This window comes from Muscardinus avellanarius (assembly GCF_963383645.1).
Source record: "Muscardinus avellanarius genome assembly, chromosome: 1".
Taxonomy (NCBI): domain Eukaryota; kingdom Metazoa; phylum Chordata; class Mammalia; order Rodentia; family Gliridae; genus Muscardinus; species Muscardinus avellanarius.
The window spans coordinates 151,907,701-151,926,132 of record NC_137786.1 but is presented as its reverse complement, the minus strand read 5'-3'; the positions used below and the strand labels follow the sequence as shown (position 1 = coordinate 151,926,132).

Below are 18,432 nucleotides of genomic sequence, written 5' to 3'. Positions count from 1 at the left end.
GGGTAAATCCCTTTACAAATCATGTTTTTAAATTCTTTCTCTGTTCTGTTGTTTTTTAAACTTACTACATTATAAATGCTTAAAAATCCCACATTTTAGAAGAAGTGACATAATTTTGCCCCACAGATACTCATACCAAAAATCCTGTTTTGCAAAATAAAACACTCTGTTCTTGCCTATAGGTAGCTGCTCTGTTCTGAGCTAAAGCCTAATAGGACAAGGCCTTTGTCCTTGTTTCTGACTCCTTTGAAATATATTGGGATTATTAAAGTTATCCAAGAGAGTACAGAGTAAGAATTATACACACACACACACACACACACACACACACACACACACACCCCTAAAGGACTTGGGCTTGAATCCCAGCTCTGTCAATTAAGTATGTAACTTAAAAAGTTACTTCATACATCTGGGCTTACATTTTCCAATCTGTAAAATGGAGATAATAATAAGCCTACCTTGTAGGGTTGTCATGAGGTATAAATGAGTTTTAATGTGTAAAAATATTTAAGGTTGTACCTGGCATATAATATGCCCTTTATTATTATCTCCTCTGCCAGAGATCTGACAAACTAAACCATGTAAAGGAATTGAAACTGTGCTATCCCCTATGGTAATCTTTAGCCACATATATTAATCAAAGTTAAATAAGGCTCAAACTTCAGTTTCTTGGTTGTACTAGCCATGTTTCAAGTGATCCACATCAAATATAGCTGTCATACTGGACAGAACAGACAGAGAATACCTCTGCCATCACTGGAAGTTCTATGCATAGTGTTATATTGGAAACTGACAACGATCATAATTAGAGCAACAAAGACTCACAGGAATAAAATAAGAACATGGGTATGTTGGGTCAGGCTATTATTAAAATATGAGTAGCCAGGCGTGGTGGTGCACACTTGTAATCCCAGCATTCGGGAGGCAGAGACTGGAGGATAGTGGTTCGCAGACAGCCTCAGCTACTAAGTGAGGCCCTTCTCAACTCAGTGAGGCCCTGTTTCAAAAATAAAAAGACTAAAAAATAGGGCCGGAGGTGTAGCTCGTAGATACAGTCCTCCTGAGTTCCATCCCCAGTAGTGCAATTAATCAATCAATCAATAAATAAATAAATAAATAAATATGGGTGAGTGTTTACTCTGGCTATATCTTCAAGAACTCCTTGGAGTGTCTGATTCAGTTGGTCTAGAATAACACCCAATAAGTTAGATTTCTAACAAATTCCCAGGTGATGCTGGAGCGTATACTTTAAGAAACCCTGGTTAATATCAATAGTCCTTAATCTGGAATACCCATAATTGGGGGTTATATAAAGTATTTGTAAAGAAGTATAAGAACAGACATAGTTTTAACAGGGGAAAAAATTATATATATATATATATATATATTTTTTTTTTTTTTTTTTTTTTGCGGTACTAGGGATGAAACCCAGGAGCATTCTGCCTCTGAGCTATACCCCCAGCCCTATATTTGATTCTTTATTTTGAACAGGGTCTCACTGAATGGTAGAGAGCCTTACTAAGTAGCTGAGGCTGGCCACGAACTGTAATCCTCCTGTCTCAACCTCCCAAATGCTGGGATTACAAGCATGTGCCACCATGCCTGGCAGAAACTACTTTCAATATTCCATGTCCATATAGATTTTTTCCTAAAACTTCCCTGAGATTTCCCTTGGAAAATTCTTTTAGTTAAATTGTCATGCTGGTCCTCTATCCTCACCTACCACTTCACAGTCTCCTTTCTCTGACTTGCTGAAGAAAAAAAAAAAAAAAACTTCTAGCCCACTCCCATGCATAGTATTGGCCTGATGTACAAAGGACTGTCACACATTAAATAAATGTCTCAAAGTTCAAACTAAGAACTTCCTTTAATCAAGGCCTCAAAAGTCTCCTCTGCCCATTTTGTGTATGTGTGCGTGTGTGTGCGTGTGTGTGTGTGTGTGTGCGTGTGTGTGTGGTGTGGTACTGGGGTGAAACCCGTGGGCTTTTCTACCTCCAGGCTATACTCCCAGACCTATTTTATACTTTATTTGGAAACAGGGTCTCACTAAGTTGCTGAGAGCCTCACTGGCTGAGGCTGGCTTCAAACCTGTGCGATCCTCCTGTCTCGGCCTCCCAAGCACTGGGATTACAAGTGTGCAGCACCACGCACGGCTTCTCAGATCTCTTTTTTAAGGGGTACATATCTAATAATCACTAAATGGTAACATAAACTATTACTGATCAAAATTTATTTTTCATCAAAAAAGTATGAATTAAGAAACCAAAATTTCTAGGATCAACATGGACTCTGTCTTGAAAGTCTGAAAAAGTTACTTAATTTTTACATGCATCCAATTCCTCATATGTAAAATGTAAATAATCAGTTCCTTTTATAAGTACTGTGAGCATTAAATAAGCTAATATATTAAAGTACTTATATGAAAAGAACTGTACCTGGCACACAGGAAATACTGTGTTTGCTATTGTTATTGTTGTTATAAGTATTAATTATAATAACTCAGGTCAAATGATTTTTATTTAAGTTTTTAAACTTTATATAGTTTTTATTGTAGTTTTTAAGAAAACTATTATAAATGCTACTAAATGTTTTAGGAAACTTTTATCAATACAAGGCTTTTAAGAAAAAGTTACGTGTGATATGATAGTTAAATCATGTGGAAATATGTTTTAAAGTACAAGCAAATAAACTATGTTGAAGAACAGCTCATAGATCACGCAGTCAGACAATTGCACTTCTGGGTATAGTCCAAAGAAAGTGAAATCAGTACTTTATAGAGACGTCTGTACTCTCGTGCTCATTGTAGTGTGATTTACAAGACAGGAAAACTAAGTGCCCATCCATCAACAGGTGACTGGATAAAGAAATATGGTCTGTATACATTTGGGAACACTATTCTACGTAGAAAAGAAAATTATTTGCAACAACATGGATGGACCTGGAGGACATGGTGTTCACAGAAATAAGCCATTCACGAAAAAACAAATGCCACGTGGGTCTGGTTATACGTGGAATCAAATAAGTCGATTTATTGAAGCAGAGAGTAGAATGTGGTTACCAGGGACTGGAGGGTGGGAGTTTGGATACAAACAATCTTTATATTTCAGTCATATTCTTTTATAAATTCTTTTATGGGTACATGTAGCCATACATCTTAAAGGGGTACAAGATGGTAGAGGCAAACATACACACATCACTCATTTAGTCTTTCCCCAATATGAAAATTTTTCAGTATCTTTTAATTGATGATATAATCAATATTATGTTGCTAGAATTGGGATTTAGTAAAATATGAATTTAAAAATTATTAGGTTTTTACTAATGCTATTTTAACTATATGTCAGCTATATTATTTAAGACTACGTAAAGCTTTGATGAAAATATTTAAATATTAGCTTAAAGACATGTGATGGCATAAATATTTTTAACATTTTTTAGGGTGTACACAATCTGAATATCATCAAGACCACTGACTGCCTTTGATATATGTCATAGAGTGAAATGTCTGTTTATAAAGTACTTTTATCTTCACCATTTTCCTTTTTTTTTTTTTCTGCTGAGGTTGTGGCTCTTTGTTAGACATTCCCACCAGCTGGATACAGGTTTGCATTGAACTGTGTCATCATGGATACTTGATGGCATCAACTTATTTGTCTTTTGCCAATGTGATAAGTATCAAATGATATCTCTCTGGAACTGTTTTGGCTTTGTCCGGATTATTAGTAGGCATGAGGATCTCCTTTTCTTGTATAAGTGGGATTTCATGAAACTAAAAGGCTTCCTTCCACACTGCAAAGGAAACAATCAAAAGAGTGGAAATAGGAGTTCTCTAGTGTCTCATAATATTTATAAAAATATATACTTGAGTGATAATAAGCTTAGTTAATAGGAAAATTTTACCCTTTTCAGGAATTTTACCACATAAAATCTTGGGTGGTTTGAAAAAAGTGATTTGAAAATTTCCTCCAGATTTCCTAAAATTACCAAATTTCAAAATAATGTTGAGTCCAAATAAAGAAGAAATTCAATATTAAAATAAAGATCGAATAAATTTAACATTTATTTTAAAGATACAATTACTGCATCATGATTTTATCTAAAAAAGGTGATTTTTTTCATGTCTTTTATAGACAAAATTCTCTGATATCACCTACCTGATACTGAGTATAACATACAGACACACCATTTATTCTACTGTTATGTAGTAGGTATTTGATGAGAATTTTCTAAATTAAAATATACTATTTTCTAATTTATCTGCTAGTATCTAATTATGAGATTCTCTGTTGTGAGTCGATTAATCTTACGTTTTTGCTGTTGAATAAATACACAGTAATAATTTTCTGATAGAAACAAGATTTCTAATTATAGTTTTTGGGTGAATCGGAAAGAGCTAAAAATGTTTAGTTTTAACTCAGTAAATATTAGAATCATCTGGGTAATTTTTGAACATATTATTCCTTGGCTCTACCCCCAGACACTCTGATGCATATAGACTCATGGAAATCATAGGGAACATATGTTTTTTTTTAATCATCCAGGTGGTTATGATTCATAACCAGATTTGAAAACTGCTGATTAAAATATTTCTGATCCATTTTACCTGGAGCACATGTTTAGACAGAAGCTTGCTAATATTTTCTCTAAGTTCACACCCATTTAAGGAACAACACTCTTGCTCCGGTAAAATCTTCACTGAGTTTCTGGTTAGGGTATATCTTGTGGGTAAGGAGGGCACTGGGGATACTTTCTAAACCACAATGGTATAAGGGGGGGTGTAATGCAACTTGAAAATAATCCGTCTAACTTCTAAAAGATAGATTATAATGAAAATCAACTAAATAACATTAACTGTAAATTTTGCTCAAACACAATTTGGTCCCAATAAAATTTACATTATCATTAATATGTAACTTTTGGACCATTTTCCATCAGCCATTCTTTCCTTACCTTCTTGATTTTAAGTTGAATTATTTCATTTCGGTATTTAAGATTCTTCTGAAGATAATGAGCTTTTGTCCTCAGAAATTCTGTTTTCACAAATTCTTTCAACTTAAATAAAAACCCAAGTACCTTTCCTCTTGCCATTATAATACAAACAAAAATACAAAACCCCATGGGCATTGAACAATGTACACAATTCATGTTTCCTTATTTACAGGATTATTTTTGAAACATTCACAAGAATCACCATGGTGCATGTATCACAAATCTCATAGAATTCATCAAATGATAAAGATGCAAGAATGGAAAACTCCAATATTTCTAAAACGGTCAAGAAGAAAACACAACACCCTAAAAGCAATTTGATAATACCATGAGGCTCTAGAGGAATTTTAGGGATAAGGCCAATACACTGAAATCGTTTTGTATAAGGTAAACATTGATTTATTCACCCAACAAATATTGATTGAGCCCCTGCCAAGTGATAGTCACTGCTGACAGACTAGGTAGATCCCTGTCCTCATACTGATATTCTCTTGGGGAAAAAGAGGTGTTGAATCTTAAAGGTCAAAAACATGCAAGCAAATAAAACAGTCAAATAAGAGTTCAGTATTGGCTCAGATAACTTGAGAGCTATTCATTCTTAAGCAAATTATTTTACCTTTCTGAATTTGTTTCTACTTTTAGGAGTGGAAGTAATATTACCTACCATTCAGGATCAAATAAACTAATTAATGTAAATAAAGCAAAAAACTGACATAGTCTTAGCTATGTTTTCTAGTCAACTCAAGAATAATCTCCAAACCTCTTAAATTCTAGACAGGCCATAAAAGATAGTGCTTGGCTTGCAATCTTTCATGCTTCCTCTTCCATCACTTACCCTTGCTCTAGCATACTGAACATCACTGATTCTAAGACACGTTTCTCCTATTTTAACTTCCCTGGAAGAGAATATGTTTTATAATCTAAGTCTTCTTGCCATTGCTGTCGGTCAGTTGTCGATCACTGCCCTGACATAGATTTTATAGCCAGCACCTGTACAAACATTAAAAGCAACAGCATCCAACGTTTCTGAATGGATGAAGCTTTAAAACAAATACTGGAAACAACAGTGAAGTTGTTCAAGCATAAGAAAAACTGTGTATGGGCCGAGTATGGTGGCACACGCTTATAATCCCAGCATTCGGGAGGCAGAGACTGGAGGATTGCAGTTCCGGGCCAGCTTTAGCTACTTAGAGAGGCCCTTCGCAACTCAACGAGACCCTGTTTCAACAATAAAAAAGGCTAAATAATAGGGCTGAGAGTGTAGCTCGAAGGTAGAATGCCCCTGGGTTCCATCCTGGTACCGCAAAAAAAAAAAAAGTATGTTTGTGTGTGTGTTGGGGACCATGAGGAGTACATAAGACCAGTGTTGAATTTGATTTGTTTAGTAGCACTCAAACTGTTAGTCAAAACAGGCTAATTTTATATAATTGTAACATCAGCTTCATTTTTTAGCACCAAATAGTTTTGGTCTACCATGGATGCTCTGGATTCCTTTTTTTATCAATTTTTATTGATACTATACTGGCACATCAAAGCACTCATATATGCACATAACATTTCTTGGTTTCCTTTCTCATATTTCCCCTTCCCTTCCCTTCTTCCTCCCCATGCATGATTTGAGATTCATCATGTTGCATTCATAGACAAATGTGACATTATTTGGCCTTTTTCCTTTCCTGTACCTCCCTTTTTCCTCCCCTCCTTCTGTGTACCCACCCCCTTGCTCTACTGCTCCACCCTAAGTTTCATGAGGTCGCTTTTCTTTTATTTTTTTTTCTCTCTCTAGCTTTCACATATGATAGGAAACATGCAGTCCTTGATTTTCTGAGTCTGACTGATCTCACTTAGCGGGATGGTCTCCATTTCTATCCATTTTCTTCAAATGGCATAATTTTGTTCTTCTTTATGACTGAGTAAAACTCCCTCATGTATGTATAGCACATTTTCTTTATCCATCCATCTGTTGAGAGACTCTTAGGTGGTTCCTTAACTTGGCTACTGTGATTTGAAATGCTGTGTCGATAATGGCTAATGTTCTATTGGGCACAAAGAACAAGAGTGTGAAAAGACATGGGGTGAAGATTCCACATTGAAAAGTAACTCAGGAGACTCTGTCTCTGCATGTGGAAGAGCACATGTACCGTAGCAAATTTATTTTGTTGATATTTTCTTTTTATATGTTCATAAAAGTTAAATATAACCCAAATCTACATTTAATTCAACAAAAATATTTCAATAGATACAAAGTAAAAAAATCTGATATAATTTAATTAATTTGGGGGTTTCTTTTCTTAAAGGTGCATAAAATATCATGGGAAGTTACAACAGAATCTCAGACTCGATAAAAATATGGTATACATAGTTTTCAAATATAGTGCCTGGCACATCCAAGGAACTTAAGCAAATGTTTGTTGAAATGATGAATGAATCCTTCAGGATGAAATTATGCCTGGAACTTAATTCCTCTCCCAAAACCTTTTCCTGCAGAAACCATTCCCCTGAGTAAATGTGAGAATTTTCACACTGCCAGGGATCTGCTTTCATGGTCAACCCTGCCACCCTTCAACCTAATCATTGCAAAATTCTCTTTCAAGAAGGACAACGTAGGAATAACAAAAATGAGTTTTATCTATAACAGTCTCACTCCCTAAAAGATTTTTAAGCTACCTCTAAAACCCATGCCCTTTCCAATTTTTATTATAACTCTCAGAATAATTTTGTTAGCATTTCCCATGAACGGGACTCTCCTCAATTTGTTGTGAGGGTTTGTGGTAACCCACCACATTAGAATGAAATCCTTCCTGTGGGGGCTGCTATCCCTGAGACTTGGACTCCCGTGGATAGGCATCAGTCTTAACATGACTGTCCACACTGTCATTGATTTCTGGCAATTGAATTCACCTTCAGAAAAATAGCAAAATGTCTTGAAAATGTATGCAAATCCTACAATAAAATCTCTAGTTTCACACTATCATGGGAGCCGGTTTCTCTGCCATAACCTGTAATATAGCAGGCTCATCACATGATCGAAAAGTAAAAAGGAGGCTTTGTCTTTTTATAATCTTTAAAAAGTCATGATCAGTTTGTGGATCTTCGGTAAAATTAGTAAATAATCTATAGGCTACTTATTTTGGTATATATATATATATATATATATATATATATATATATATATATATTTTTTTTTTTTTTTTTTTTGGTGGTACTGGGGTTCCTGGAAACCCTTCTACCTCTGGGCTACACTCCCAGACCTATTTTTATACTTTTTAATATTTGGAAACAGGGTCTCTTAAGCCAGAGAAGCTGGCTTCGAACCTGCGTGATCCTCCTGTCTCCGCCTCCCAAGCGCGGGGATTACAAGCGTGCACCACCACGCCCGGTATACTCATACTCTTTTATGACAAAGACTGAAAACTTCAAATCCTTGTTTCACAATTTATTGAGATAAGTGACTAAACAGAATCTTTTGTCCTTTCTTTCTTCCCATCTACTAGGTAGGTAAGTAGTAACCTCGTTGGCTAAGTTGTTCGACCTTTTTCTGTGACTTTTTTTTTATTTCTTATTAGTCAATAAAATGAGGACCTAAATGTGCATGTCCCATCGGGATTAAAGGAATTATGCCTAAAGAGACATAGCAATAAGCCTAGCATGTCGAAAACCCCAACAAAGTTATTTTTGTTATTACTGGATATAATTATATAAGACCAACAGAGTTGAATGAAGTAGATTAATGAATTAGTGAAAGAAGTGGAATGACCTTCAGAGACCATTACAATTTCAATAGAAAGCGGGGGTTGGCTACACACTCTTGGTTCTGCTCTTCATAACCTTTTCTTCCTATCCTCTCCCTTCGCCTAAAGTATGAATATAATGAGCGAAGCACCAGGAACCTTGTTTTGGTACAGTACATCAGAGCCTCCATCAGGGCTTCTCAAGTATCTATGGCAAGAGAGACATAAAGGAAAGGCGTGTGTGATTTCCAAGAGCACAAACCAACTGAGCCAGCTGTGCGTGGTAAAAGCATGATCGGATGGGACACATGCAGCAAAGGGCTGGCAGCATGCACGCCTTCCAGCCTGTACTGGAATGTATTGGGTTTTTTTTTTCTTTCTACTTTACAACTAACCAGCTCTGTAATCGTCCACACATTGCTTAACATGTATAAATTTCATTATTGTTATTTATAAAATTGGCATTAAAAATAGCAGAGTGCCTTCTACCAATAGCAGATTACATTCAGATGACAACTAGAAAAGGACCTGCTACAGAATAGGTATTCAAAAATGTTACTTTTCCAGAATTTATTTATTTATTTATTTATTTATTTATTTATTTATTTTGGTGGTACTGGCGTTCTTGGAAACCCTTCTACGTCTGGGCTACACTCCCAGACCTATTTTATATTTTTATTTGGAAACAGGGTCTCTTAAGCCAGAGAGGCTGGCTTCGAACCTGCGCGATCCTCCTGTCTCCGCCTCCCAAACGCGGGGATTACAAGCGTGCGCCACCACGCCCGGCTATATAAATATTTTAAATCAGTCCTCTGCAGAAACAACAACTTACTTCAGACTTTAAACTATACTTAATTCCACTTAACATCATTCCTCCTTTTTGTTGTGGGTGAGTCGGGCAAATAACAGTTACGCCACAAACATATATGGTGCTTGGGTATCTGCAACACTCATTTTGACATGCTACTCTATAAGAAATTTTATAAGAAATAGCATCCAATCAATCCCCATGTGTTAAAGAGTCTTGAGCAGCATTCAAAATTTCAGAAGCCAACGTTTAATTGAAATTTGGTATATAGATGAGCCCTTCTCTATGGATTCAAAGCCAGCAAATGATTCTAAAACAAAGAGCAATCGCAAATGGTAATTTTATCCAACTGGGTCCAATTATATTTAGCATTTTTATGAAAGGGAAAGAAAAGAGAATGGACTCCAGAAAATGTTTTCCTTTTATGACTTTGTATTCTTTAAAAGATGCATTGCCTTATGAAGTTACTTCTTATAACTCAAAGAACATAACTGTCTTCAGAGAAATTTATGTGATGTCTTCTTAGAGGTACACAAGTATTCTGTTACAAAATAAACCAGGGAATTTCATTTAAACACATCTGGCAATCACTGGACAGCCTTTGATGTTGGCCCACTAAAAATATATTTCATGATAATCATTTGTTACAAGTGGACATTGACTACTTCAAGCTAGAGAAGACTTGAAAACAAAATAGGTGATTTCCATCATCCAAAATGCAGACTTCTAAAATGGTCAATTATAGAAGACTCACCATTAATCCAAGTGTCTGGGGGAGATGTAGAGTGAAACTCAGAAAGAAAGGTGGTTTTTACACTTACTTTTACCCTGGTAACAGCTTCCAAACTACAATTCATTCTCATTCTCTCTCTCTCTCTCTCTCTCTCTCTCTCTCTCTCTCTCTCTCTCTCTCTCTCTCTCTCTGTGTGTGTGTGTGTGTGTGTGTGTGTGTGTGTGTGTGTGTGTGTGTGCAACCCAGGAACATTCTACCTCGGAGCTATACCCCCAGCCCAACTTTATTATTTTATTTTGAAACAGGATCTCATTAAGTTGCAGAGTCTGGCCATGAACCTGCGATCCTTCTGTCTTAGCCTCTTTAAATTGCAAGCTTTTAACCCTTAAGTAATGTTTATATTTTCCATTTCTCTGTGTCTCTGCATTTGGAGTATTATCAGTTATTCTCTCCAGCCAATATTTTAATTCTTCCATTGAATTTTTTATTTTAAGAATTGTCATTTTCATCGATAGATGTCTGATTTGTCTGCTTTAAAGACCAGGTCTTGGCTTTCGGTTAAAGATATTATTTTAAATGTCATAATAGATTCTAGGATAAAAGATCATGCTATCACACATGCTCTGGTTTATTGATTTCACTTATTATTTGGTAACTATCCCTTGTAGAGGGGTGAGTACTTTGCTTTTATTTGTAAATCCTCTATAAAGCTTCCGAGTTGTCATGTTCTGATATAACTACCCGTTTGGGGTCAGAAAACAAGCCATGCCTCTGTGGTTGTGGTGGGTCTTTGCTTTGTGTAAGTTTTGTGTAAGTAAATGAACACACCTAATGTCAGTTACCCAGGAAAGGAGAGCCTAGCAAAGAAGTGGAGTTTGAAAGGCGGGTCTTATGTTGAAGACAAAAGGGGAGGAGGTATTTCTCACCTGTTGGGGCTAGTTCTATGAAGGGCCAGATTGAGGGTAGTTTGGGAAGGGAGGGGCTGAATACTAAGTGCTCGCTGCCAGTTGGATGAAGTCTGGGACGAGGTAAGGATCAATCCTTAAGAGACTCCAGGACTCCATAAATGACCTGGAAGAGCACATGTGGCTAGCTAGGAGTTGTCTCTGTCTTCTCTCTTTGGTTATCCCTGAACATTTAGCAGATCCTGATGAAGATACAGCCTCATCTCAGATGTACATGAGAAACTTGAAGGATGAGCCTAGGGCTATCGCGCTTATACATGGCATGCTGGTGGGAGAATTAAATAGTGAAATATTCCCCAAAAGAAAGTGCATTGTAGTGACAGGCAGCTGGAATTATCAGATATGAGCATATCCTTCTATGTAGACATCCACTCTTTTACTTAGCTGGGAGGAATGAACCAGATGTTATTTTATTAAAGGAGCCAGCATCACTTTATTCCTTATTAGAATAAATACTGAGGAGGAGGAACATGTCTTTGCTGAGAAATAAATCAATTGGAACTTTCCCTTTGCTAAGAATAGGAGATAAAGCACAGCCCTGTCTATAGAGGCTAATAGTCTAGTGGGGGAGGGGGAAGATCTGCAAACAAATTAAGTATAGAAAAGTGAAATTGATGTTTACAAATGTGTTTACCAAAACAAGGGTGAAGTAATAAGCATACAAAAATTTTGAATTTTTGTGTGTTTCTGTGTGTGTGTGTGTGTGTGTGTGTGTGTGTGTGTGTGTGACAAAGGACTGAACCCAGGGGTATTCAGCCTCTGAGCTATACCCTCAGCCTTATTTTTTTTCTTTTGAAACAGGGTCTTAAGTTACAATGAACTGGCCTCAAGCCTGTGACACTCCCATCTCAACCTCCTAAGTATTAGAGTTACAGGTGTGCACCTCTGCGCCCAGCAATCTTAAACTTTCTTAAGAGAGCAGTGTGCTTTATCAGCAATTAATGTCGGAAAAATGTTCTACCCTACATATTGAATTTTCATTTCCTTATTTAATAGATACATGTGTTCTAAACTGAGCTCATTTTGCCTAGAGAATAGAATTCTCTTTGTGGGGGGATTTTATTTTTCTGTGGTTTCTAACATTAGGTTGCTGTATCTCTCTTAAATCAAAACTTCAATGTCTGGGGCCCAGGGTTTATAAATAGATTTCAGGTCATCCAAAAGCCCCCTGAAGTCAATAAAAATTTTAAAGGACCCATGACATAATTTTTAAAAGTCACTTTTGTTTAAAAGTCACTTCATCATGTGAAATAGGGGATTGAATTAAGAATTTATTTAGGTTTCTCCTAAAGCTATAATTCACTGATGCGAACCCTTAAAGTTGTTTGTTTAAAGAGAGCCTATCACCACTGAAACACTGACTGAATAAGGCACTACATTAATAAAAAGAAAACGAAGCCTTTTATGTGAAAGAAAAAAACACAGTTTTTACCAGCTACATTATATAACCTATATATCAGAATACAGTATAAGTGTATTTCCATTATAGTTTAAAATTTAAAACTATTCCCTTAAGTTTCTGTATTTTTGGTTAATTTTTTATATTTTATGTTGCTTTTAGATTGGTATTACACAATTTGAATGTTATACCCAAATGGTTTCTTTTTATGTAATATGTGAATATTATTCTACTTATGCATATGAGAATTCATTATTTTTGGAAAATTATCATCCATTACTTATTCAAATGTTGCATCCCCTTTTCTTCTTTTGAAACTCCCTTCTAATTCCATGACTATTAAGGACGTTTATATTCTCTATTTATTATGTTTCTGCATTTTGGATATCATCATCAGCTGTGCTATTTCTTCTATGCATTGTAATACTTCTGAGTTTTTCCCATATTTTAAGAATTATATGTTTTTCACTTATAGATGCCCTGTTTGTCTGCTTTTTAAAATAAGTCTGTTCTTGTCTTAAAGTTTTATATGTTCTTCCACACTGTCAGCATTTTATACATGCTTATTTTATATTCTCTTTCATGTGGTTACATTGCCGCCAGTCACTTAGGATCCAATACAGCTCTATGTCTTGCATTGATTTACACATGGACCGTATCGTTCCTCGGCCTTGGCTGACTATTTCCTTGTGGGTTTTGTCATTTATTATAGTGAACATGTCTTAAGCAAGTCTTATTCTATCCATGGAAAACCTAAGCAGTCTACATGGTTGAGAGTGTTCTGTTTTATTGTTTGTTTTGTTTTGGTCTTGTTTTTGTTTTTGTGGTACTGTGGGTGGAACCCAGGGCATTCTACTTCCAAATGACACTCCAAGCTCTGTTTTTTAATTCTTTATTTTGAAACAGGGGCTCACTGAGTGCAAAGGGCCTTACTAAGTAACTGAGGCTGTCTGTGTACAGCTATCCTCCTGTCTCAGCCTCCCAAATGCTGGATTAAAGCATGCACTACCATACCTGGCAGGAGTATTCTTTTATCATGGTTTTGTGTTTTAGTTCTCTAGGAGCCCTTTAGTTTTTAGCCTGAGGATTTCTAGGTCAGCTAGGTATTATAAAAAAAAATGAAAACAATAACTTGTGTGGCATAAGAACACCAAAATGAAATTCTTGGGGGCTGATTGCTTTTCTTCCTAACAAGGAAAGATTCATGTGCTCATTCTGTTCTGATGGGCAAAGTTTTCTAGCCTAGCTTGAATAAAATACGGTACTAGATTTATGCAAGGGGTGTCTCATTTCCAGTTCTCCACTCCATTTGAAATCAAGACCTTACCATCTTTCTGTCTTGTATAGACATTAGACCCATTGGCCCATAATTTTCCAGTGTAGATATGAAATAATGCTTTGAATTTTAACTTGTTTTCCTGGCACCTGGTAATGTTTTATGTTTCAAATTGAGTAATGTTTCTAAATCACTTTAACTATTTTTCCAGTATTGTTAGGTGCCTGTAACCATATTTTTTAAGATCATCTTAGTCTACTGAATTGCCAGAGCTTTAGATCACTCTTTAATATTTCATAATCAATGAGTCATTTCCAAGCAAAAAGTTTAGTTGTACTATGTTTTATATCTTGAAACTTTAGAAACTCTTAACCTGTGTGTGTGTGTGTGTGTGTGTGTGTGTGTGTGTGTGTGTGTAAGTGTGTAGGTGTATGTGTCTGGTATTCTTTCTTGTGTTCAGAAGCAATAGAGACATATTTTTAAATCCCGGTACTCTGGCAGGCCATGGATTTTTTCTTGCTAATCACCATTAAAATTGGTTACAATAAAGTATATTGATTGAAAGTTGGGGAAAAAATAAACTTTTTCATCCAAAAATAATTTCAAAATGCTGGTGTTCAAAGCACTAGGAATATGTAAATATTCTCAAACAAGACAATTTACCACAATTTTCAGTAGTAAAAGATCAAAAAGTATATGTAAATATCTGCAGAAGTTAACTATGTAAAAGGAAATTTAAGCAAGAATCAGAGTTTATATGACAGAAATGGTAATTTATAGACTTGGGATCCTATAAAGAAAAAATCTCATTTTGAGAAAATGCCAATACCTTATCTAAAGTACAGTAGTGATTGCTGCTATTACAAATAGCATACCTCCCACTAAAATATATATATATATATATATATATATATATATATATATATATATATATATATATATATATATATAGTGAAAAGCATATGGGAAGCTGGGCGTGGTTGCGCATGCTTGTCATCCCCGCGCTTGGGAGGCAGAGACAGGAGGATCGCGCAGGTTTGAAGCCAGCCGCGCGCACTGGCTTAGGAGACCCTGTTTCCAAATAAAAATGTAAAAAGAGGTCTGGTAGTGTAGCCCGGAGGTAGAAGGTCTTCCAGGAACCCCAGTACCACCAAAAAAATTTTTAAAAGCATATGGAAGAGCTTATCTGTACTCTTTACCAAAGGGAAGTAATTTTCTTTAACTTTTCTCATACATCACAGATGCTGAAGCACTGTTCGGTATTGTTTGTCTTTTTCAGTTGATGATACAAATGGATGAACTGAGAATCTTGTCAGAGAAAGTTGATGAAAGGTAACTAGAGAACCTTTTGATAATAGATTTAGGTAAGTCCAAGCTCTACTTTGGAGTATAGTTCACTCAAACTTATTATGGTACCTTCAACAAGACACAGAGAGTGCATATTATAAATTGAAGCACATTAAAATATTTCTGTACATTCCTCTTCTGCTCAGTTCTATCCATTAAGAATAGTGTGGGATTCTTGAGCTAAGGGATAAAATATTTATTCTCTGACAGATAACATAAGGAACTACAAAAGTCAATTACGAGTAAGCAACCTTTGAAAAAAGCCCTGGAAAAAGTTTTCAGGACAACTTGCAATGATTACTTTATTTGATCTCACTATTGATATATAAGAACAAGGTTTTGAATCAACAAAATTTTCCCATCGACACATAAATAATTGATAATAGTATAGAACAAAAAGGAAGTTTTAGTTCACAGGGCAATATAATTTTGTTTTTAAAAAGCAGTATCACTTTTTTAACTCACTTAATTTACCCAGCAGGTCAAGCTTAGCAGAACCAATTTTTTTAAAAAAAAAAATGTCATCTATCTTTTAAACATATACTTTCAAAGCAAATTTGAAAGCAGCTGCATTTAAAATATATCATCCTTATTTGGATTTGTTACATATCTTCTTGCTATTCAAAGTGTAGTCCATGGACTAATAAGCAGGACATCATCTGAGAGCTTGTTAGGTAAGCAGGATCCAGGGCTGCAGCTAAAACCTACTGAATCAGAATCTGTACTACAAGACACAGAAATGGTTTTTTAAATATTTTTGAAATAAGGTTTCACTAAGTTACCACACTCTGGCCTAGAAATCGCAATACTGCCTCAGCCCCCAAGCACTGCCTTGCACCACCATACCGGGTTAGAAATATTTTCTAACTTCATGTCAAGTATAAGATTTCTTTGGGGGGTAATGAAAATGTCCTGTAATTAAATGTCGATGATTTGACTGCAAAACTTAATGAATATATTAAACAAGGCTGCCCTGTAAAATGGGTGAATTTTATGGCATGTGAACTATTTTTTTTAAAGAAAAAAGAGATAAATTATAGTAAATGCTTTTCAGTTGTACAGCACATAAGTCAATGGAACCAGTTCCAACTTTTTACTTTCATCCTGGAGAAAATTAAATGCCCCTCTGCCTGGCGTTCAGTTCACACTGCAAAGGGAGCCACAGCAGGCTCTGACACCCTGCAGCTCTGGCCAGCTCCCCGGAGGTGCACCTATTCGTGGACAGAGTCTGCCAAGGGCTGGTGGGGCAGAACCTTCCCTCCACCTCGAGCTGTTCACAGCGCTGAGGTCAACCGCTTTCCTGGGGAAACAGCTTGCGGATGGATGTGACTGGTCAGGAAGCCTGACTCCCCAATCAGCAAAGGGGCGAAGAGGCAGAAATGCTATCTGCCACCCGCACGCCTGGCTGCAGCCTAAGAAAGTGGGGGCCTTTCTGGTTCTGAATTCTACCCTGTGCCCAGCCTCTCCAAATAAACCTGGATTCTTACGCCTTATAATTACTGAAAGGTCACTATAAAGGACCCAGAACACCCTCCCTTCCCCAGTCTCCGAGTCTCAGGGCCTGCACCCCTGACAGTCTCATCTCCGATGCCCTCCCTCGCCATCCGGTTCTAGTTCCCTGTCAACCCCAGTGCCCGCAGTGGGCGGGAGGATGTGCGGGGGTCGGGGACGGGACATCCACGCACACTTCCCAACTTCCAGGCTGGCTGGCTGGGCAGAGACCTGTGCGCGCAGCCTGCCAGGGCTGCGGCCGCCCCGCGCAGGGCTCCCGAGCTCCCCGCACGCACGCGGGCGACTCCAGGGACCCGGCGAGCTCTCGCCATCCCTCCCACAGAGACAATCCCAGGGGCGCCCGTTTGAACCAGCCCCCGGTCCACAGCATGCCTGTTGCGCAGTGATGCTGAATCTGTTGGGGGCGCCCGGTGGCATTGGGAGGAAGAAATCCACTGGCTCTCTGAACCACCTGTGTTGCTTCGCCGTGCTCTCACTCTCCCCAGCAATCGTACTCTGCACGCCAGCCCGGAGCAAACCCAGACCCGCCCGTGCCCCCGGCTCCAGAGGTCCCAGCCCCGGGCTCCGGACCCGCGGCCACCCGCCCCCGGCGCACCGCCGCCCGCCCCGCGCCCGCACTCACTAGCAGGGGTAGTAGCCGTAGGGAGGCAGCGGGAGCTGCGTGCAGTCGTCCTCTCCCAGCTCCGAGTCCATGAGCAGATAGTCCTGGCTCTCGTTGCGCCGCGCGCCGGCTCCGGCACCGGCCCGGGGAGAACCGCTCCTCCGGGGCACGAACGCCGCCGGGTCCTGGTTCATGGCAGGAGCGCCCGGCCGCCCCGGGCCCTGCTCCCCGGCAGGGGTCGGCAGATGCAGCAAGGAACTGGTGCGCAAGGGCCGCGTCGCCAGCCCAACTGGTCCCAGGCAAGCAGATGCCCAGGGGTGTAGAGGAGAGACCGAAACAGCCGACTCCACAGCCTGGGAGAAGTCGCTACTTTGGGGAGCGCAGAGGGGACCTGGAGCTGAGCCCGGGCAGAGTGCACCGGCGGGCCGCGGGTGGCAGCACTCTCTGGGAGCTCAGAGTACCGGAGACCCAGCTGTAGAGTCACTATGTCAACCCAGACTCTCTAGCCCCTAGCTCCCGCCTTCTTCCCCCGCATCCTCCGTCATGATCCCCACCTTTAAAGGGATGGGAACGACGCTCTAGAAAGCCGCCAAAGCCCGTCCTGTAACTACAACTTTCAGGGCCAGGATAAACCTAAGCTAGGCGGAGCCAGGCACGCACTTGGGTGGGTGTGGGGGAAACCGATTACAGCTTGAGGACTTTCTAGGAAGCTTTCTTTAATTAAGTCTATTAACCTGTTTTTCAAAATGAGCGCGAGTCTCTTCTCCTCCAAACTGCCTTAATGTTAAGGCATTTTCTCTCCCTACTCCCAACCCTGGACTTAATGGGACTCTACTTTAAAATGAATGACCATATATTCCCACCACCAGAGGTTCCCAGTTCCTGAGCAAAGCAACAAAAATAGGCAAGAATTTTCCAATGGCAGTGATAAAGAGGCCAGCAACGTGCTTACTTTGGAGAAAAATTTTCCTTCTATCTCTGCGAATCAGGAATTGCTCTGTTTTGTTTTGCTAGATGTTTCTCCCATTTCAAAACCGTTTTTAAGACTTAGTTTGAAATTTTGATTAA

General features: G+C 38.4%; 1 protein-coding gene across 3 annotated transcripts in view; it reads right to left on the bottom strand.

Moving 5' to 3' along the window:
* Positions 1–17,558, bottom strand: part of TRPC6 (transient receptor potential cation channel subfamily C member 6) — a gene marked incomplete at both ends in the record, with an annotated part of 131,041 nt that extends 113,483 nt beyond the window's left edge. For all 3 annotated transcript variants that reach the window (XM_080719091.1, XM_080719092.1, XM_080719093.1), the window contains one exon: positions 17,386–17,558. In XM_080719091.1, coding sequence (XP_080575217.1) covers positions 17,386–17,558 — 173 coding nt within the window. The remainder of the gene's footprint in view (positions 1–17,385) is intronic.
* Positions 17,559–18,432: the final 874 nt, after the last annotated feature.